This window comes from Halyomorpha halys, unplaced genomic scaffold (genome assembly GCF_000696795.3).
Source record: "Halyomorpha halys isolate HHAL.00 unplaced genomic scaffold, Hhal_1.1 Scaffold474.1, whole genome shotgun sequence".
Lineage (NCBI taxonomy): Eukaryota > Metazoa > Arthropoda > Insecta > Hemiptera > Pentatomidae > Halyomorpha > Halyomorpha halys.
In genome coordinates, this window is record NW_027108830.1 from 1,189,864 (window position 1) to 1,212,856 (window position 22,993).

At 30.9% G+C, this 22,993-nt stretch overlaps 2 protein-coding genes across 2 annotated transcripts in view; one reads left to right on the top strand and one right to left on the bottom strand.

The window, feature by feature from the left end:
- Nucleotides 1-22,993, bottom strand: part of LOC106683247 (protein Skeletor, isoforms B/C) — a gene marked incomplete in the record, with an annotated part of 168,897 nt that overhangs the window by 54,529 nt on the left and 91,375 nt on the right. Inside the window, 2 exon segments of the mRNA XM_024358354.2 lie at nt 18,593-18,755; nt 20,984-21,092. Of these exon segments, the coding sequence (XP_024214122.2) occupies nt 18,593-18,755; nt 20,984-21,092 (272 nt within the window).
- The window catches only part of LOC106683250 (uncharacterized), a 168,789-nt gene that overhangs the window by 47,255 nt on the left and 98,541 nt on the right, over nt 1-22,993 (top strand). The window lies entirely within an intron of this gene.

The following is a 22,993-nucleotide window of genomic DNA, read 5'->3' on the forward strand; positions in this document are numbered from 1 at the left end:
CGATCGACAATAATCGCCGAATACTCCAGGTCATTTGGAGTTCGTAATAAACCATATCCAGTATATATGAATTTATAAGGAAACAATTCAAAAAGTCTCTGTTTCTCTTTAATTAGACTTCTTTCTTGCATTAAATTGGAAAGCATAAGAACGTTAAACCAAAAAGGGAAAAAAATAAAAATGGAAAAAACAGTAATACTTTTTTTTATTTTTCGGATGGTTGCAGTAATATCACGATGAGCTGAATGAACCCTGAACGGGAAATGGTAATGAACCCATAAATAAGAAGCCGATAACACACATGGAAACTCCCCTCAGATTTCCATATCGAATTTACTTATCGGATATCTCTCAACTGATAATTTGGATTTTAAATCCGACCCTGGAAATCCTAATCTATGACCTAAGATTCGATGCTGCTATGCTTATCATTCGCTAATCTGTTTCAATCGAACACTTCAAAAAAACTGAACCTCTAGTAATTTTTTGTTTTTTAAAGATTCGATCAAAAATGTTGTAAGCTGACTAAATTAATGATGAACTACAAGTTTGTTAGCCTGAAGAAGGTTGAAAAATTCAAAACCGGTCGAACTGGAAAATGGATAAAATAACCAAGGAGCAACCAGTCACTTGTTTTACTCGCGATACAAGTTGTTGAAGTCTTATCAGGTCAGACACACCTTAACCACTGGTCTCTCCATGACATCACAAAGGAACTACAGGCATCTATAGAACATCACTATATGACCAATACTTCCTATTATTAGGTCTATTCATTATTAAAGTAACATTTAAATAATAATTCATAGGCGTGTATATCAATGACATAAAACATTTTAGACATTGCGTGACAATTTTTCATACTTTAGACCTTTCTTATACAGTTATCCTATAGGAATAGACTAGAAAGAATATGAGATTTATTCATTAGTTTCTTGAATTAAATACTACAAGAATGGAAGTGGAGATAACTTTATTGTTAAAATCATTATTGTTAATAATTAATAATAATGTAGAGTTGAATTTATGATAGTGAAGGTTGTTTTTAACACTTATGCCATCTCCATAGCACATTTATATTTTGGTCAGTGATTTACAACTTATTCGAGGAATAAATTTTATACTTTTAAAGTATGTACTTTTTCAGGAAATTTAAATTAGTTATTGAATTATGCTGCCTGATTCTGATCTATATAGTGTTGTGTATCCTATGAAAGGTCATAGGATACACAAAACATAGGTAATACACTGCAAAATGACACTTATTCCATACGTATTAAATTAAAGAAGCTTCCACAGCAATTTCAAAACTTGTTCTTCTTTGATTTTTGAGCACATTTTTGAGAATTTTACAGCTATGTATTAAAAAAAATTGGATATATTTCAGTAAATTTCAAATTTTTCTGAGTTTATATCAACAGAAAAACTCTGCCTGTAAGGCCCAAATGTGTGTTGACTTGATATGGAAATGACCCATGTGTTTGATGATATTGATATACATGTACATATGTAATTCTTTAAATATTACGTAAATACTTAAATACTTGATACTTGATGTATTGACCTAAGAAAAGAAAGTATTAGACGTCAACTGATGGTTGTTGGTATGTTCTGGAAGTGCTTATAAACAATTAGTTATATTATTATTATACATAACTATTAGTTGAATGATCCATATATGCTATTCTGTGTCTAAAAAATATCGTTGACGTTCAAACAAACGTTACTATATCCGGTTGGTTAATTTTATGATACAATAATTTCTACCAGGTAAATATTTATTTATCACCCTACCTTGCCTTAATAGGTTTGTCTAATGACAATACGGGTGTTCAAAGGAGTGGGTACAACTCATTGCTGCATGTGACAAACATTACATAGCTGTACACCAAGCTACAAAATTTATTTACTACCAGGTAAATAAACAACATACCAGTAGTACATGGGCTAAATCAATGTAGCTATATATCTTGTTTTTATTTTCAGAATCTCTTTGTATCATAAATCCCAAATTCACTTAGAGCTTTGAAAATTAAAGAAAACAAAAACTTAAGCAACAGATGGCTAAGGAGATGCACAAAACATTAAAATCCACGAAAAAAAAGTTTGGGCACTAATTAAATTCATCCCAAACTTTAGACGATATGATCCAAAGGTTCCTGCAAGAAGTGTGATATATTAAACTTAATATGACTTCAACATTTATCAGGTTAATGCTCCTTAGTTCATAAGAAATAGCCAATTGCATCGGCAATTACATATGGAGTCAATAGAGGATTACATCAAAAAATGGTTCATGAAGTTCCACTCCCAGTTGCTGACAGTTAAAGGAGCAGTGACCTAAAACCTGGGAAACCCAACCTCAAACTCAGCCTGAAGACCGAAGCCCAGACTGCTGCAGGACATTCTGTTATAAATTCTATACTTATTAATTCATAGTCATACTATCTCTACTTTACTTATTTTCTTTTTTTTTTCTTTTTATCTCTCGTCCCTTTTTCTTTTTACCATTAGAGGGCAATTTTTTGCATTGTTAAGTCTACAAATATCATTATTTTTTGTTATTAATTTTACTTTCCTCTTTTATTAAGAAGCATTATTCTTATCTATTTATATTATCATTTTTTTTCTTTTAATTATAACATTGTATATAGTTAGGGGTGTCTTTTGTACGAGATTATACCTCCCTCCCCCCATAATAAACTGTTAAAAAATATATATAACATAACAGTTATATCAACTATGTAAGGCCCGCCAGGCCGATCTGGTATAAAAAAATAATAATATTTATCAGAATATTTTTTCGTTTACCAATTTCGAATTTGGTTAGTCTGTTCTAGGCTGTTGAAGAGAGATGACTACCTCTGATCTGTCACAATACAAATTTCAATCCTAAAGATGCCTGAACTGGTGAAACATTCTATTTAATAAATAAATATTGAGAAGCTCAATGATTTTTATTTAATAAATTAGAAAACCTAGATACCTTCTTCAACTGTTCTTAATTTATTTATATTTTAATTAAAAGGTAAAATAATTGATAAATAAAGTACTAATGTTGTAACGTTTCTGGTTCGAAGACCTAAAGTATGATTTTCTGAGGACTTAATCAAGAAGAAATCCACAAAAAAATTGTTTATGCAATCTTCATCTTGGTTCATTGATTATTCAATCTTAAATAAGAGTTAAGATGACTCAAGTGGTATTTAATGCAACTTAACTGGAGTTGGGTAACTGAGTCATGCTCAACCAGGGCTTCCTCCAATCGAGATAGCGTGAGTAGATACCGGAGATGATCTTTTCCGTCACGCTTCCAAAGATATTATTTAAAATACCATTCTTGAGAAACTCGTCTTGAATAAGAGACAATCCAAGTAGTCTATAAGAACGTGATCAGGACACAACCCCCCCCCCCCCCCAAAAAAAAGAAATGAAATTAAAATTCTATTCGGTCCTCAATTAATTATATAATTCAAAAGAAACAATCTAGTCCTGGCGACAATAAAAAATAAAATAGGATAGGTTCCTTATTGCTTTTATTTTTACATCTTCTTATTTTCTTCAATGAAAATTTAATTTTAATGGAATTATCCTTTTTATGTATATTTTTATAACGATAAATTCGTTTAATTTTTTTAACGGATCGAACTTGAGTAGCGGATCACTGGAGAGGAGAGGGTCTGGGAGAGTGAGATAGGGAGAAAAGAATTGTCAAATGCAATGAAATTGCTAAATGGAAAAAAAAATTAAAATATTTGTTTTTATTGCGTTGACGATTATTAATTGTAAATGGAAAAGTTAGAGGAAAAAAATTGTTGTTATATCATGTAAATATTATTTTATCATTATGTTATTTTATTTTTTTATTTTTCATACAGATAGTTTGATTATGTTCATCTTGTCTATTCTTTTGTTTGTATATATTTTAAGAGAGTTTTTTTTAATTTATTATTTTGTTATTTATTTATTTTATTTTATTTTTTATTTATTTATTTATTTTTTAACTATTTTTATTTTATTTTATTTTTTATTTTAGTATGTATGAGATCATCCATCACTATTACCTATTGCCCACAACTGTGTGCCAGATTGTAATATCTATCAATAAATAAATCTATCAATATCAAAAAAAAAAATATCATGTAAATACTGTATATATATCAGATTGATTGGTATGCTGTGTATTGTAGCAACCCAATGTAATTGGACAGCATGGCTTAGTAAAACATTTCACTCAATGTGTATAGAATTGGTAGTTATGCTAATTTCAAGGTTAATGCTTTGCCGTTTGGGACTTTATTGTTTGTTTTAGTTGAGGTAAAATAAGGAACACTATTTTTCTTTATTATATTGTCTGAGTATGCTCTGCAAAAAGCAGGGATTGAATCGAATTTAAGATGTAAAACCTCCGACTTGAGGAGTATCTCTATCCTTCTGCGGTCCTTCTGAGCTGTTGTTTATCATTTCAAAAATATTTAAAAAATAGAAAAGAAAAAAAAAAAAATTGAGTCATTGTACCAGGTCACCACTTCATTCTAGAATCAGGTGCAAAAGATAGAAAACACTCCAATGCCTTGGCCCAGAAAAAAACTAATCAATATTGTAGAGATTATGGAGGTAAACATGAATACTTGGATACCTTTTGTATACGCCACATGGAAGGAGGACTGGTCTAGAGATGTAGGGGGCCTGATTGTACAAACAGAAATTTGTTTTTTAAAATATATTCTTCATGCATCATTAATTTCTACACTTAACAAACTACATTTAATTACTATACTCCACTGTCGAACAGATCCGCTACCTTGGACTACAAATGGACAAACTACTAACCGGGAATCCTCACATTATACTCAAAAAACAGGAAACTGCACGTCGATTTCGACTATTACACTTACTGGACAAACGTTCTAAACTACCAATTTAATACAAAAGCCTGATCTACATGACTGTAATAAGGCCAATCTGGACACCCGGAGTTGTCCTTACTTTGTTACAAATAAAATTATACATAAAAACCTTAATGTTTCATATGTAACCGATCTAGCCCGTACCAGATATCATTTCTTCCTTTACAAACTCCCTAACCACCCAAAACTAAATAAGCCAAACAAACCTAAAGTGTCTAACCATGCCTCCTCTTCCATTCCTGACAATCCTCCGAAGCGCCTGAAAAGAAGATGGCCACGAGACCTGCTAATGTAAAACGTAATTAGGGTGCTACCAATGGGTAGTTTCTCTACACGCCTGTAACACTCCAATTTAACTGAGATCAAATTTGCTAAAGTATTATAATGTACAGTTGTAAATAGCAATAAATAAATGAATAAAAAAATACTATACTACATTACTAGACCACATTTAATTGCCATAACAGCTTATCCTATACTCTATTAGGAAATATATCAGACTGTCAAAAAATAGATCTCGATGGGATTGGATAAATCCGCTATGGGAGGTTCTGAAATAAAATCTTTAACAAGCCCTAGGCTCCCACTGCCATTAATGGTCATCTTGGAGACATTGCCTGGACGGGGCGACATTCGCTGAAGGACGCTGAGTGAAAGCCGCTCAAACAGGGCGGCAAATGGAAAATATCCCGCCACAGCTAGCCGTCACCTCATCTGGTTAGACTTTCTTTTTAAACATACCTCCCGCGCGAAAGTTTTTTTTTTCTTTTTCATCACAAGTGGAGCACCGCTCTGCGAAACATTAATATCCTTCGAGTGTCGTGTCGACAACGGTCAGATGTTGGGAAACAAACGTTTAAGAGTAATTGGTAAGAATTTCAACTACAACATTGTACTGACATCTTGTTTATTTCTGTCCATGAGCAACTCAAAACAGAATAGAGAGGTGTTCTAAAAACTTATCAATATTAAAACTGGTAATCACCAACTAATCGAGAATAGGGACAGAATCGAACCAACGCTGCTGCAGTTAAGAGATTGCTTAAAGTGACGCCTAACTCCCTCGCCTACAACAGCTTTAAAAATTTGAAACTTATATTTCTTGACATAAATAATAGTTGTGTGCGTCACAACGATTCTTCCTTAGTGTAGCCTTGTATTATCATACAATGGTGTTAAGTACATTTCCACTAACTTTAGAAAAAATACAATTAAAGGTTCCCTCCTTTAGGAAAATTACAACTTTTCAATTTTTTTTTTTCTTTACTCATCAGATATAGGTGTACAATAAAATTATGTTCTATCAAAACAATAATTGAAATGTTGTAATTTTCCTTAAAAAAAACCTTTAATTGTATTGTTTGTAAAGTTAGTGGTAATGTACTCAGCACTTCAGTGAAGTAAGACATCGATATGATCTATGAATAATACTTAAAAATCTGAATATAATCTCTTCTCACCGAAGTGGTGTGCTCTGTGTCCCATCCATAACGTCCAAATAAATATCCGCTTTAAATTCCGTTCAGGAAATTCTTCCAGATTCGTATTATAATAAAAAAAGCTTATCAATATTACTCCAGGATTATAATCCTCATAATCAATAGTTAAAAAAAAATAACGGTTAAATGAGTCATGTAAGGGCTACCAGGCCGATCTGGTATTAGATAAACAAATAAAAATCACTTTATATCACCAGAAGCTCTCACAGATGAGGAAGCTAAAATTATATTAGTATTTGAATTTTTAATCACCTTCTTTATAAATTATAACTCCTCTTTGATTTTTTTTGATTTTTTTATATTTTTTATTAATTTTTTTATTTATTTATTTTTTACTTTTATCATGCCATAGGCGTTGATGACCAGAGGGTTTTACGCCTTTAAGCAACAATCACTTTATATGACGTCTCGATCGGTTAGTAAAAATATTTCTTACGATAACAAAGATATTTTTTATTTAATTAGTTTTGTAATGGCATATATGGATAACTGCTTCAATTTATTCATCATTATTTTTTTTCAAAAACCCTTTACAAGTAGAGCCTGTAATAAGAATGTAATTGACACCAGTTAATAATGGATGACTTCATAAGTAAAAATTACCATGGAATAGAAAACTTGCATTTTCTAACCTTTATTAACATAGCAGCTTGGAGTAGCTACAATATTAATTTTTAAAAAAATAAAAAAGTTATTTCATATTACTTTAATGAAAACTATGTATAATTACAATAAAAATTGATAATTTTGTCAACTATAGTTGGGGCGAATAAAACGTTGGGCTATTTCAAACGTTACAAAAAATTAATTTTTCATTGTTTAAATAAATCAATTGGTATCTATCTATGGACAATCTTAAATTAACAAAATCAAACAAATTCTTCTTTACATGATATTTTAAGTTGATCTAAAATTAAAAGTTTTAAAACTTAATGAAATTGTGACGAAATAAGGTAATTTGACCTGTAATTAATGACCTGGACAGAAAAGCCTATAAAACGTTTTTAAATAATTGGATTTGAGATGTAACTTTATATTTAAGTAGACCTTGAGGATGGCCGAATTTGTGGAAACGTTAGACTGTAAAAAATATATAATAAAGAGTTTTGAGACTTAACATGGAAACCAATTGATTTATTTAAACAATAATGAGTTGTAGATAGTTGACCGTAGATTAATGATTGGAGAAGTTTGTCGGGGGGTACGGTCAGCAAAGAACAACATAAATAAACAAAACCATATTTATTTATTTTATGCCGACGTTTCGACCTGAGTTTCAGGTCTTCATCAGGGGTTGTGGCGTAGAAGGTAGGCTAGTAACCTAGCAGTAGCAGTTACTAAGTTTCCTGGAAGGATTGTCAAGAATTTTTAAGGATGAGAGATTAAGAGCAAACGGGTTAGGATGGGTTAGGAGGTTGGGATGCAAATACGCATATCTGTTTTAGGCCAAATCTGCAACGAATGGTATGTTAAGGTCTTTGTAGATGAGTTTATTTGTAATCTAATAAGGAGCATCAAGGATTTTACGTAGGATTTTGGATTGTAAGGATAGGATGCGAGAGGAATTTGATGGTTAGGTAGAGCCTCAGAGCTTAATTCCATATATCCAAATTGGTCTGATTATCATAGTGTATAATAATTTTTTGTAGAATGGAAGGTTTAGAGTGTTTGTCAAGTAGGTTTGTAGCTATCGAAATCTACGAGTTTCTTGTCGTTCATCAACATTAATTCACAAATTGGTTTTTCGTTATTTGTAAACAAAATGTCCATTTTGGAAGACTTTACCTTGAGAACTATTAAAAGTAAAGTGGTTTAATAGGGCTCATGTTTTATGACATTTAACTACTTTAAATAACATGCTCTAAAGTTTTTTTTAGCATTGAAGATAGTTTTAAAGAAATGGAGCTCCTAATGAAAAATGAGCAAAAATTAACTTCAGCTGGCTTGTACTTTAAATAGTTCAACATATAATTTTTATTGACATTTATTGTATCCCCTGTATACGTAACAATTGAATATTTTTCTAACATAAAATAATGCGTAATTTTTCCTGTACTTGAAAGAACTAAAAAAATGAATAATTTGTAACATCAACATCAATTTGGAACAGCAACTCTCTCTTACCATGGGTGTCAGACATTAATTTTTAATATTAACTATATTTAGTTAATATTAAAGTAATTAAAAAATTGGTTGAAGTATCTTATTTTTTTTCTCCTCTGGAGCTCTTGGGCTAAACATGTTCCAGCAAGTCACTTAATAAATAGATTGTGATAAATACGAACCAATTTTTTATTTATTTACAAAGGGTGTGTAGAGATACAGGAATAGTTAACCATGACACGCTTAGCGAAGTCGACCCCACCCAACACAATTGACAAGACCTACTGGATGTATTTCCAAGGACGGGGCGTAATTAGGGCGACTTGTTGTCAACCCTGACTTTTACCAGTTGAACCTCGGGTCATTAGGATGGTCACATGACAACCACCTGAGGCAAAAAAAAAGAATGGATAATATATTATATAAAAAAAGTCCGAAACTTACTGTAAGCTGTAGAACTGGAATCGATGATATATTAAGCATTATGGAACAATTAGGAAATAATAAAAAAAACTCACTGATATAAGAAAGCAAATTAATATGGTATCAAAACCATTTGATAGTTAAAATTATTAATCATACATCAGTCATTTGCCTGAATTTGTGATGTTGGCCTTAATTAAAAATAACATTTAACTTGCTAGTTATATATTTCCATTTTTGATTAAATAAAATCTGTACTAGTAAAACCCATAAAGGGTCCTTGGAGTTAGTAGCATCGCGCCTTACCACGGTGCTACCGCGCTCCCTTCCATTTTAAGGGGGGTGTAGTAGATATTACGCAGAATACCCATAAATTCCCAGAAACAGTTTGTTTGTTTTTAAGTCGTCGGAAAATACTGCAAAGGGACATTTGAAACATAAAGTAATTGTCCACAATGCTTTAATTTGTAAGAAAAAAAAATTGATCCGATCAATATAAATATTTTCATTGAACTTTCGACCCTTAGTAGCGCGGAAAGTCGTATGAGTGATCGCAAATTATACTAACAATAAACGATTCCATAACAATTTTCGAGGACATCCTAACTCGGTCATAATTGACACGAATACAGCACACTTACCAGGCAATGCATGCTGAAGTGGAATTCAACGAAGGCTTAAGAGGAGCTGGATAAAGGATCTCCTCGTTCTAATTAATCAATTAATGAGTGGTTGATATCACGCCAGGAAGAGATGCCGCTGGGTGTTTCATGCCACCTCATTATTTATTTTAACATCCAATTCAATGGTTTTCGATGACTAGTGAGGTGTGAATAAAGATAAAATAAACACTAATAATGAAATATAAGTTTAAGGAATTGCATTTACAATGATTTCATCCTTTTAGAATGCCAAACATCTGAAAGCTAAAAAAAAATAATCAGGATAGAAAAAAAAACATAAGTACCACAAAAGATATCCAAAAAACATTGATATCTTGGTGGCTATCGGAAGAATCAGGAAGATAATTTCGCAGATTATTTTCGCTTCACCGTTCATTTGATCCCATTTTACAGAAAAACTTTTAGTTTTCCCCACACTATTAAACTGATATCCTAGGGTAATTATTTAACTAAAAGTTTAACTTTCCTCAGAATTTGCGAATTTACTTATAAAAAAAAAATTAACACCCTTCAAACAAACGATGGTTGGGTAATGAAAACTATCCCTTAAAACTATCCCCGTAACGAAACCCTTAGCTTAGCAAGACTTGTTCTGAATGTTAGGAAATTTGATATATGAACGTTTTCAATATATATTTCCATGTATATTTGATTGGAAATAATTTTTTCATGTCAAAAATTTACATTACTTGTACAATATATTTGGCTCCCACATTAGAAGAAAGCTTTTAACGATACAAACCTAATTGAATCTTCTAATTTGCTTGTCCTTACGTCAAAATAATAGAATTAAAAAATAGAAAAGCCGCAGACGGCGTAAATTTGAGAATTTTCACTTTTCTTTTTTGTAGATTACAGAGGTCATTATTGAAAGTTAATTATCTCTAAAAATTAAAAAAAAAAACTAAAATTTTTATAAAATAGATTAATTTGGTTAATTATTTTTATATATGCTTGTTTGAGAGTGGTTTAGTTTATTCTTAATTTATAACAATTTTGATCCTTTTTTTCCTCTCAACTTTTATTCTTTAAAATTTCTCCAACGTTTCGGCCCTCAGGCCATTCTCAAGGATACAACCTACAAAAAGTTTTTTATTTTTATATAACAATTACATTATTTCCTTTAACTACACACTGATTTCTTTGGCCCTACCTTCAATATTGATGTCATTTTTTTTTTAAATCTTAAAATTGCAGGCTAATTGCCCTTGTTACATCTTTAAAATAAATTAATGAAAATAATATCTTAATAACTTCATAAAATTTTGTTTTTTATAGATTTCTTACTTACATAATTTATTCTAAAAAGTTTTATCTTAGATTTAAAACTTTTTTACAAAACACTTTCTTTCCTTTCTTCACTTACATTTACAACTTAAAAACAGAACCTACCTTCAACAGGGTAGAACTCTGTTATCACCTTATCATATAACAATAATTTTCCTATCATTAATTTACATTTTTAATATAATTTAATTAACATTCATTAATATTTTGCTTATAACACAAACATTTTTTTATATATTTAAAATCCATAATTAATTTATTCTTATTTTATGTGTATTTTTTTAAACATACATATACCCCCCTTTTTTTATTTTATTTTTTAACATATTTATTCATCTATTCATACTTTTATATATTTCTTTTATATTTTCATACTCGTATATTTATTCCATTTATACATTTGTACAATTTAAGGATTTCAACATTTATTTATCAACTTTTTTGTATGTAATAATCACATATTAATTTTGCTCAAAATTTCAGAATAATGGTGGTTTAGTCCCTTAGAATCTGATTTGAAATTGACAGTATAATTTATATTTTCTGAGATGTAAATCGATTCTAATACTCTCCTTCAAAAATTATTATGCTCTTTATGAATGATCTGGACAACATGTTGAACCAATGCTGTTTTTTGGGTTCCTTTTCCATATTTTTTGCATCATTAGTCCATAGATTAATTTTTAAATACCAATGGCATAGCAGCCAATTAAGTTTAACAGCACAAATTATAAGTCTCAAAAATATGAAGAAGTTATAAATGGATTATAAATATTTATAATTCAATTAGTGTTCTTAACAGTAATAGCACCATGGCGCTTTAAGATTCCGAGCAGGACAATATCAAGCTTTGTCCACCGCCGAATCTCATCAGGATGCCGATCGCGTGCAGCGTTAATTCAAACGTGAGGCAAGAAGCCGACATTTAAAGAGAAATTACCTAGTGCGGTTTTTGAGGGAATACTAGTCCATAGTAAATTTACCGAACTATCAAAAAGTCTTGTCTTCATATTCAAAAAGTGGGTAAAAAAATGACGTTTCCTATGTCATTCTTCAGCGACGGTTAGGTAAAAAAAACTATCCAAGTGCCTTCCCTTAAGAAGACATGTTCTACTGTTAGGAAATATGATATATAAAAGTTTCCAATCTCCATTGACACAGACGAGTATATGATGACTTTTTCTAGAAGAAATCACAGAAAAGTGTATAGCTGAGAAGAACAGATGGACTGATGCAATCGACAGATAACCCCTGGTAAGGAAAGTGGGCGAGCGGGCTCACCATGAACTATGACTTTGACCTCTGCTCCAGTTACCTCACCCCGATCAGAACCCGACTGACTATCTTTCGGCCAGTTCTGTCTGTCTAGTCTTATATTATCATTTCTCACGTGTTGCTTTCACACTCGCAATAAATCAAGATCGCTGTCATGATAGTTTCCAGAAAAACAAAATGCTGTCTGTCCAGTTGATAGTCATTTTAGATAAAAACTAAAAGTAAAGATGTTCGTTAGGCATGTGATAAAAAGACAACATAGGTTTTTTTCTAATTTACCCTATTAACTCTAAAGAGTTTCAATTTGCATTTATTTATTGAAATTCGTAATTAAAAAAATATAAAACGTGAATATGACTATGGTAAAATGATATACCAGACTTGTAAGGAAATTACGTATAGATAACAATACAACAGTTCTTTGTGAAAAGGTCTCTTGGTCATCTTATTTTCAGATATCTAGCAGGAATATTGGGAATTATTTTATTTATATTAATATACATATAGGCTGGAATAACGTTGTATGCTACAATTTTTTATTGGATTGTACATATAAAATACTATAGTCTATGATTAAATAATAATATTGTTTGATGAAACAACAGTCAGGCATTATTTGATTTTTTTCTGGAAAATTTGAAAATTGTGACATACATCATTATTCAAAAAAATAAATAATAAGAATAGTTTTTTTGAAGATATAGTAAAAAAAGAAAATTCTATTCAATGTGCAGGTTACCATACATCAAAAGTTACGTTTTTACTTAAATCGAAATCTCTAAGCTATCTGGTTTTCAAATATTCTGAAATGAAGTTTAATTATTTTTAAAAAAATTGGATCTGATTAAGTGGTCTATATTTAAATCGAAGAGGAAGCGATGTGAGGAACTAGTGGTTTTGGGTGGGTATGGAATTTTTGGTGAAAGGATTAATATCTGGTTCTGTTCTAATCGGTACTACGTTGAACATTAAGGTTGATTGAACATCTGTTTGAAGGTTGATGGTCTTATTTGTGATAAATTAAGGAGCATTGAGATTTTAAGATGGATTTTGAGTTGTAAGGATTAGATAGAAGAGGAATTCAATATTTCAGAAGAGCCACAAACCTCAATCCAAGGCCTTATTATGATCGTTTAAATGAAAATTTTATAATTAATTAGAAGTTAAAAGGGTCTCTTAAGTTTGTAACAGTCGAAATCGACGAGCAGTTTCCTGTCTTTTCAGTCTTATGTGAGGATTCCAAGTTGGTCATTTCTCCAAATGTAGCCCTTAGTACCGGATCTGTTTGAAAGAGATTAGTGGAGTATATTATAGTTCACTGTAGAGCAGGAAGAATTACAACGAGATTTAACGAATTTAATCGGAATTAAGCTCTAAGGTGAATCACTTAAAATAAGTTTCCTATTTAAATTTTTAAAAATTATTTCAATTTGGATTTTATTAGTAATCAAAAGGAATCCAGATTGTTTTAGTAAAACCTTTTATGTTGATATTTGAAACCAGTTTTCAAAACATTTTTTACTATTTTATATTCCAGTGTCAATGAAAATCATTTTCATTGATTTATACATTTAGGGTAGAGGAAAAAATAGATGCTCTGACATAACTTAAAAAAAAAAAATCCCCTAATGAAAATTAAAAATATAAACTTCTACAAATATCAAAGGAACTGTGCAAAACTCTTTGCACCTTGAATCTGACGATGTAAATGAGCTTGGAATTCAGGAACAGCAGTTTTGACTTACCATAGGAATGATTTTTTGAATAAATAGCAGACAGGATTTAAACGATCATTTTAACACACTACAATGAGGTAGCAATTATATCCACCATAGTTAAAACCATTCAGAGCAGAGGATTGGAAAAATCAAATAAAAAGAAAAGTGAAACTCATTCTGCCAAATTCTTGAAAAACCATTTAATCCATGTAATAGAACACTGCGAATTATCACAGAGCACCTTTGTGCCACCGAATAGAAGATGCTCAGTGAACAACTACGGGATATATGTTAATAAAATGTCCTGAATACAGTTCCATGAGTTAAATTTGAATTTAACACCCTAAAACCTAAAAGACTATCCCCAGAATGACAAAAATTATCTCTAAAAGCTCATGAACGGAATATGATGATATTGGCAGCATATTACCAATGATCTTGTAGGCTTGCGACAATAATCAAAAAAATAAAGCTGATTTTAAAATTTTTTTTTATTGTAGTTAAACTCATACACCGTTTGGTTTAAACATGCTTTCCGTAATGGATGATTTATTTTTTAATATAAAATTTTCGATACAGAACTCACCATCCAGCCCAACCTACGATGTGTACATCCCTTACCTTTAAACTGCTTCCTTTGAAAAGTCCTTTACCACTCGAACTATCACCTCATTTTGGAATTTCATTATTAATCTTCCGTAAACTTATAAATAATCAATTTCAATTTAAGCTGGCTTAGTAAATATGAATCTGTTTTTGTATCTTTGGTTCATATTCTATGTATATAATTATTGTTACAGACTTATCTAACATCAATTAATGTATTTAAACAAATGCAGTTAAAATTGCCCAATTTTGTTATGATTTGGAAACTGGAATAAAGATGCACTCATAAACTCCTTATTTGACACACTTTAAGAGAGTAAAATTTGACGGGTTACGTTCCTTTCGAGTTTCCTGAGATGGTATGTGTATTTTCTGGAAAAGGCGTAGTTTTTGTCTCATCTGTATTTTATATTAGGAATAATTTCCAAGAAAATCCTACTTTCTTCCGGTATTCGTCCCGACTCCTCAGAATTGTCCAAAGTCATGAGGGCCAAAGCGTCATTGATCAACCGAGATGTGAGTGGGAGGATTTTATTAAGGTTTTATTACTGCGAATTTATTATATGGTAAAAATTAAGACTTGCTTTGACTTTTAAATCGTCGAATCCAATTCCCGCTTCCTTATCGACAATGATATCACGAACTGTACTCAGTTCATATAATAATCCTGTCTTGAATCAGATCTCACAATTGTCATTTCATTTCTATTTTTTAACAAAGTGCGTCTGCAGAAGTAAAGGGTGACTGCAACGACAACGTTGGTAACACGTTCTGAAATATTTCTTTTAGGGACATTGAAAGTGCAAATTAAGTAAAATTTTGAGAAAAAGAAATTATCGTCCGATTCCCATTTGTTGGTGAAACAAAACACATTTTGTTTTGTACAGAAAGACACTGTGCTATGTCAGCTAAATTAGTTGTAAATCACTGCTAGGCCTGAGAGAGATTTAAGGCGAGAAATCCAAAGAGATCTATTTAAAGACAGGCAGAGAGTTAGAAAAAAAAAACAGAGGAATGTTGTTAGAGGGCGTGGACTCGACTTGATCAGTTCAACTTTTTTCCCCTTCGCAATGCTAACTTTGTGTTTACTGTTTCTGTAATGGCCGTTCTTTCTTATTGCTTCTATTTTTATCTGATCATTGTTCCGTCCTTCTTTAGCCAAGGACTCATAGCTGCGGAAGTTCTCGTAGGAAAATATCCTATGGCGGACTCCGAATCGCAGCTGCCGTTTCCTGGCCAACCTGCGACTTGCCTTATTAAAAACTGGTTTCCTTAGAAGCCTTCACTTTCTTTAGTTGTACTTTTGTTTTCTCCTCTAAATTGCTTTCCTTGTTTCTCTAGTTTCTCTTTTTTATCCCCTTGTTGTAGACTATCACGTGAAAAATACAAATCCTTCGATGGAGTGAAACTTTTGCAGTATACTTTTTAAAATGTATAACAATTACTTATAACCTCTTCATACTGTATATTTTAAAACTACAATAGGCGCTTGTCTTAAGCAAACCCTTCAGGTTTTCTAGCGATCCAATCCGTGTTAACACAGCTCGGAGTGCGAACTACGACTCCACATATATAATGAAATAATAAAAAACATCAAATTATGGTAAATGCGCCTGTAGTAGGAAGTTTAACCAAAAATTAAATTTTTTTAGTCGATGTTAGTATACCCATTTCCCTCGAAGGTTGTTTTGGATTGGTAAACCTAATTAACTTAAGATTTCAACCAAATAAAGCGATAATTATTTTTTAAACTGAATTAACCTGAGACGGGTTCTAGCTCCACTAGTAGGCGTCACAATTTAAAATGTAATCAAAATAGAAATTAAAACTTCTACTCGTAATAGTTTCTACATCTAGTAGTAAAATAATTAAGACTATTTGATAGTCCCTCCACCAAGACCTTGGGAGATGGCAAGGTACTTTTCTCTTGGTCGCCGTGTTCGCTGAGGAAAGGGGTTCAGACTCAGTCTATACCCAACCACTCATCAGTAGTAGAGAGGTCCCTTCCCACTTGTCACAACGCTCAAACTCGCTGACGGCGAGTAAGCGCCACAGTGCTCCCCTGCACACAGCGGTTCCCACAACCTATCATAAAATCCCTTCAGGCAAAGAAAGGATATTTATATTTATTATGAATACATATTTCTATTTTTGTATTATTTATTGGTTTTTGTTTGAAATAAGAAAATTAACAGAAGGGTGAGAAAAAAAAAAAGAGCATTAGGAAAATGGAATGAGAAATGAAAAATATATCAAAATTGCAAGAAACTGTTAACCTGCTGAAAATCAAAGAAGTGATAACTCTATTCCTAAAACCTTGTCAGTATAAATTCTTTTTCAATTCTTCAATGAACTGTGAGACAACCTATAGTGCAACATGGCTTAACCTCAGTGAAAATTCTACAGCTATGCCACTAATCATTAGAGTATTATTTTTTTTTCAGAAGTAAGCATTAGTGGATAAATTAAGCAAATGCTGAGTGTAGTGTAATACGAATCCTGAGCCACAGCACGAAATAATTACTATTATTATTCTAAAAATTAAATAAGGTTCTCACACCTTAAAATGCACGTACATAGTTAAAGAACTATGAGTAAGAAGAAAAAATAATAGTTCAGGACTAAAGATATAATAAATAGCCATATAAAAAAAGGTTGTAATAACCATCAGAAAATGCAGAATAAGTAGTTTTTAAAAATCGTTTATTTTCATATTAACAAGTTGAGAATTTCATCCAGTACTATGGGTTTTAAATTTGTAATTTATAATAACTATCAAAGACTTAAGCAAAACAAAACAATATAGATAAATCTATCCATGCTGACGTTATTTTTCTAGATTTATGATAAGTTCCTAGTTAAAAAAATTACTAAATGAGTGAAAAGAGTTTAAGAGTGTTTTATCTATTAAGATGAGCATATCACGTGTTCTATTTTTTTTTTTTTTTTTTTGAAATTGTAAAGCCGAATACCAGGTCAAACTTGCTAAACACCGACGGAGTCGCTTTGAATGCAAAACTGATAGGCCCGCGTTGAATCTCAATGATCGCTTCTACTTTCGAGTGAAACTGCTCTTTGCTGGTTACCTCACAGTTGACATATCATGTAGTACGAGAGATGGTAAACACCCAGCGGCCTATTTACGCTGGCGGGTTTTATTCCATGATTTGCATATGTGGGAGGTACACCAGCACTAGAATCTACTACTAGGATATAGTTTCGTTACCGATAGGGTAGGGTAAGTTTTCTGAAGGATTTAATAGATTTCCTCTTAATCTCTTCAAAATTGATAACCCGCGGGATAATCCATCGTCCTCGAACAATAACCGGTTAACGAGGAAAAAAAACAAAAACAAAAATATGGACGTACGTAAAAAACGTTTTGCCAATATTCATTTTTTAATCATGTTTTAGGAAATATTTTAATTTGAAATAATCTTTTTTGGGCTTGTCATTTTCTAATCTTACAGGCACGGTGGCTTACTCAAAATAATCAGCCAAGTTTAGATGAGAAAGTTATAGTTATAATACACCTGTTTAAAATATAAAATAATTAGAAAATTACGACCCATCAATAGAGGTTATTATCATCGTATTGCGTTTGCTGCATTTTATAAAGAAAAGATAAAAAATATATGTGTTGAATTCTTGAAAACAAGATTTATTTAAAAATTAAGAAACGCTCTGAAGATACTAAAGAATCATTTCCAAGATAAAATTGATATGAATAAATGCTAAGTAACATATTTTCTTAATATCAACACTACCATAATTAGTTTATTCATGGAAGATTATTAAAAAATTCTGATTAATACAAAAAAATAAATTAATATAATTCTGATCTGACGCGCTAAATTAAGATTTTGAAATATAATTAAATTCCATAGAACGGCAATTTCTTAACTTGTCATACTTTTTTGAATAGTCACTTTGATAGAACTAAAAATAAATCATTCTTTATTCAAAAATATAAATTTGGTAAAAGAATGGTAACGTAAGTTTTGTTTATTAATGTTTCTCCACTTTCTCCATGGTTAATATAAAATTAATTATAAATTTAAAAATAATTAATATATATTAGGACTTACCTGGAGCTTCACCATCATAGGAGAAGGAAGGTATGAGAAGCGTTTGGGCATCAACGATGACAATGTTCTCAGAGGACACCGCGTGGACTCCAGATAGGCCACCGATCTTCTGTGGCTTTGGAAAATCCAATCCTCTCGGTATTTGAATGTCCCCGAAGTTCACCTGGATAAAGTAAATACTACTGATAGGAATGATTTAGATGGATCGGAATGAAAGATAAAAATTTTTCTTTTTTTTTTTTTTCCTACGCCAAAGTATGCATTTCTGACATTTTATTTCTACATGTTCTTATGTAGAAACATAAAACTAATACGTCTCTAACGGATGTTCCTCTGTCTTTCTCCACAGATCTTTTTAGTTACAAGTTACCTTTAACGACTTTAACCAATCATAATTAATCCTAATGAGTGGGCCATGGTTTCCATTTTTTCCTTTAATAACCTTTTATAGCGTTCGAAATGTTCCAAAAACCCTTTATGTGTTCTTTGTTTACTTATTGGCCTTCCATTAACCATCTATGGCCCTATTGGTTAGGAATAATTCCTATCCTAATTATCCAATATTCATCTTCTCGCCACCAGTTAAAAGTTAGTTTACCCAACACAAGTACGTAAGCACATTAGCGAGTGCAGAAATGGAATATATGCGCAGAATAGTGGGTGGAAAAAACAAAGAATAGAGGATTGATCCAGATTTCATCCTTGAATTCGGTTCTTGAAAGTTGTCAAATTCACTGATTTAGTTATATCTGTCCTTCACTGGCTTATTGCCAGTGATGCGGTGTGAGGGATACGCTGGGATCTCAAAGAGCTATGCTCTATCCCTCACACGTGAGGGATAGAGTGGGCTCAGGAATCCTCAGGTCGATTGTGCAAATATTGTATATAAGAGTGTAAATGTGACTAGAGATTATTTTATTTTTTCATGCACATAATTTGATTATGTTCATTTCCTTTATCCCTCTGTTTGTATTTATTTAAGAGAGATTTTATGTACTTTTTTTTATTTTTATTTTATTTTATTTTAGTATGAATTTGATCAGTAATCACTATTACCTATTGCCCACAATGGTGTGGCAGATTGTAATATATATCAATAAATAAAGTTTTTGAATAAAAAAAAAGAAAAGAAGATATTTCTGTAAAATAGGAGGGAATAGGGCCATAGATGGTTAATGGAAGGCCAATAAGTAAACAAAGAACACATAAAGGGTTTTTGGAACATTTCGAACGCTATAAAAGGTTATTAAAGGAAAAAATGGAAACCATGGCCCACTCATTAGGATTAATTATGATTGGTTAAAGTCGTTAATTATAATTAATTAGGAATAATTCCAAAATATAGAAATGAACTGAAAAGTATATTACGATCTACGATCCTAGGATGTTTTTGAGAATAACAACAATTGAGGGCCTATTTTAGTTGATAATATCTTCCAACCAATATAGTATTTACTTTGAAGACGCAAACATATAAAACAACAAAAATAATCCAGAGAAATTTTCCATCTTCATTCATAAATTATAAGGTTTAGAAATGAGAAAAAAAAATATAAATTATTACCTAATCTACGACTGTTTAGGTTCATTAAATTTACTTTATTTTGAGACTTGGCAGACATATGTACGTCTAATGGTTCTAGAAATATATGTTTTCAAAAATCAAACATTTTATCCGAACAACTAGAAATTAACATTTTGTTAATTTATTTTGTCGAATATCATGAAAACTACTATTCCTATGAAGATTAAGGTCATAAAACACTTTTTAGTACATTAAACTGGCTTTAATTTGAGTGCTAGAAGACATCTATACGTCACATAGTTCCTGAGAAATAGATTTCTCAAAATAAATTAACTAACTATTAATCTTTCAGTACATTTTTGAGAAATGTTGCTTTTTAAAAAGTCATATCTCGAGAACTATTTGACATAATAGCTCTATTAGGGCTAATATTTTAGAAAATTTACTCTTCTTTAAATAATGTTCTCCTAGATTTTCTAGTGTTGTTGGTAGTTTTAAGACATAGAGTTCCGAATGAAAAATTAAGGTTTTTTAAAATTTTGAAACAGCCGACATTTTTAATTCCCCCTACCTATACTTGACAGACTCATCAATTTTGACCAGTAATTATATATAGTTTTCATTAAATTAATCAAATGTTGGGGTGAAATAATTGCCTTTTTTTCTTGCCGGCTCTTTTACTATAAGATATTAATAGAAAGGTGTTTTCGCAAAAATATCTAATTGAATAAAGTTTAGTTTTCAATATTATTATCTGAGTTTAAATCGAGAAGCAAATTAATATATTGGACTTTTTTTTAATAATACTATTTGAATATATAGTTATTGAATATATCATAATAAGATGCTAATGTTGATAATCTCACCGCAAACTCTTCACACCAAACTGAGAACCACCGGATATTGTTCAGGTTCTTTCCTTCAGGAAGTGTAATGGTGATGTGCTTCTTATTGTATTTCTTGAGGACGCCATTTCTGTAACAAAAGAAAATATATATAATCAATACAAATAAATTTATATGTCAAGTTTTACAGATTATAAATATTAACAGGTATCTATAAACAAATACATCAGTCAAATGAGCAGTTCATATAATATAGGCCTATTAATAATATAGACCAAAGGTTACTAGAAATCATATATGTATCTGCTTTCTTAAACAGAAAAAGTGAAAGCAGAATTAAGAAGGATAGAATGCGACGGTAAACACTCATAGAATGGAACAAGAGAAACGCTTACTATTCCTTGTTCACATCGTTAGGATATTGTAACAGGAAGTATGTCTGCTTTATACGAAGGAAAATTATATTTGAAAGAAATTCATTAAAACAATTGAAAAAGCTAACAATGTAAATAGATGTTAACTGAGAATCTAGACAATACGATTTTTCACCATAAAAATTGTCTTCCTGACCCAATTTAATCGTAATTTATGCCAGCTATGAAGATAGCAAAGTCACTCCATAAAGTTAAAAATAAGATAATATGGTAAAATATAAAACTTTTTTGGTCATATCAAAAGTTTAATGTTTGAACAAATGTTAGAAACTTTTTAAGGGAGCTCTACAATTATTTGTTAATAGCTGACCCAGCAATCCTTTGCTATTTCTAGATTTGTGTATGCAGTATATATAGACTGAATGAACACAATCTACCACCACTTTCATTGCTGGTACCTGCCAGATTAAGTCAAAGTGAATTTTTTGATGTAATCAATGTCTTAGTTAATTTTTGGAGTTTTTAAAGGGAACTTCATTTATTAACATCTAAAATTCATTACTGTGGTAACGATCAATTACTTTGACAATCCACTATTGATAAAACAATAGTGTAAAATACCCAAAAAAAATTTTTTGATTATTCATGTATACCTCCAATGATAAAATTAGTCCTACAATTTTGTTTGAATTAAAAGAATATTAATTTTTTTTCTTTTACCCTCCTTTTTATTAAAAAAAATAAAAGAACATATATAAACAATAACATAATTATTAATGTCCTTTTGTTGCAATAGTGGCATTTCAAGTTAAATATGTCGGTTCCGATGAAGGTATGTTTCACATTAGTAGCCGTATATCCAATACTGCTACTAATGCCAAACCAACTTCCGAAGACACGACATATTTATTAACTTTTAAATATGAATTTATGTAATTTATTGTACATAATAAATGTACAATTATTAGTGTACTAATAATTTTTTGAAAAATTTAAATGTATTGTTGTATATATGTGTCTAATTATGGATTGATGGGAACGCAGTGTGTTGTACCCGTTGTATTTGGACACCATGGCTAAATAAAGCATTTCTCTCTAGGTAATATAAAAAAAATCGCTATATCCTTGCAAATACTTGTCCGATTTAGGTGATTTTTTATCTGATTAGGTAAACCTAATACCCATAACAATGTATTTACAAATATATACATTTACAGCACTGAGCCATTATGTGTAATTCTGATCATAACTTGTTTATACTGACTAAATCCAAGATTTCAATAGTTACGAACCTTCTCAGCACGACATTAAACATGTTAAAAAAGCGTGTGAATTGGTATAGAACTTTAGAATATCTTAAGTAAGTAAGAAATGGACATGTTATTTTTTTTTTATTTAAGTACGAAAAATGCGGGATTACTGAATCAAAAATTAAATAATTAATGGTTTATTCAGATTACTTCCAAAACAATTTAATTTGTGTCTTGTACTATTTTAAAGCTATCATAGAAATTTATAGGGACTAGTTGAATCCAAATCAATTACTGAACCAAGCTGGCAGTTGCAGAAATCTTTGCAGAGCACAGACAATGTCCTGTAGATAATGACATTAATTACATCCAAAACCGCTCAGTTCAGGATTCGATTTATATAAATA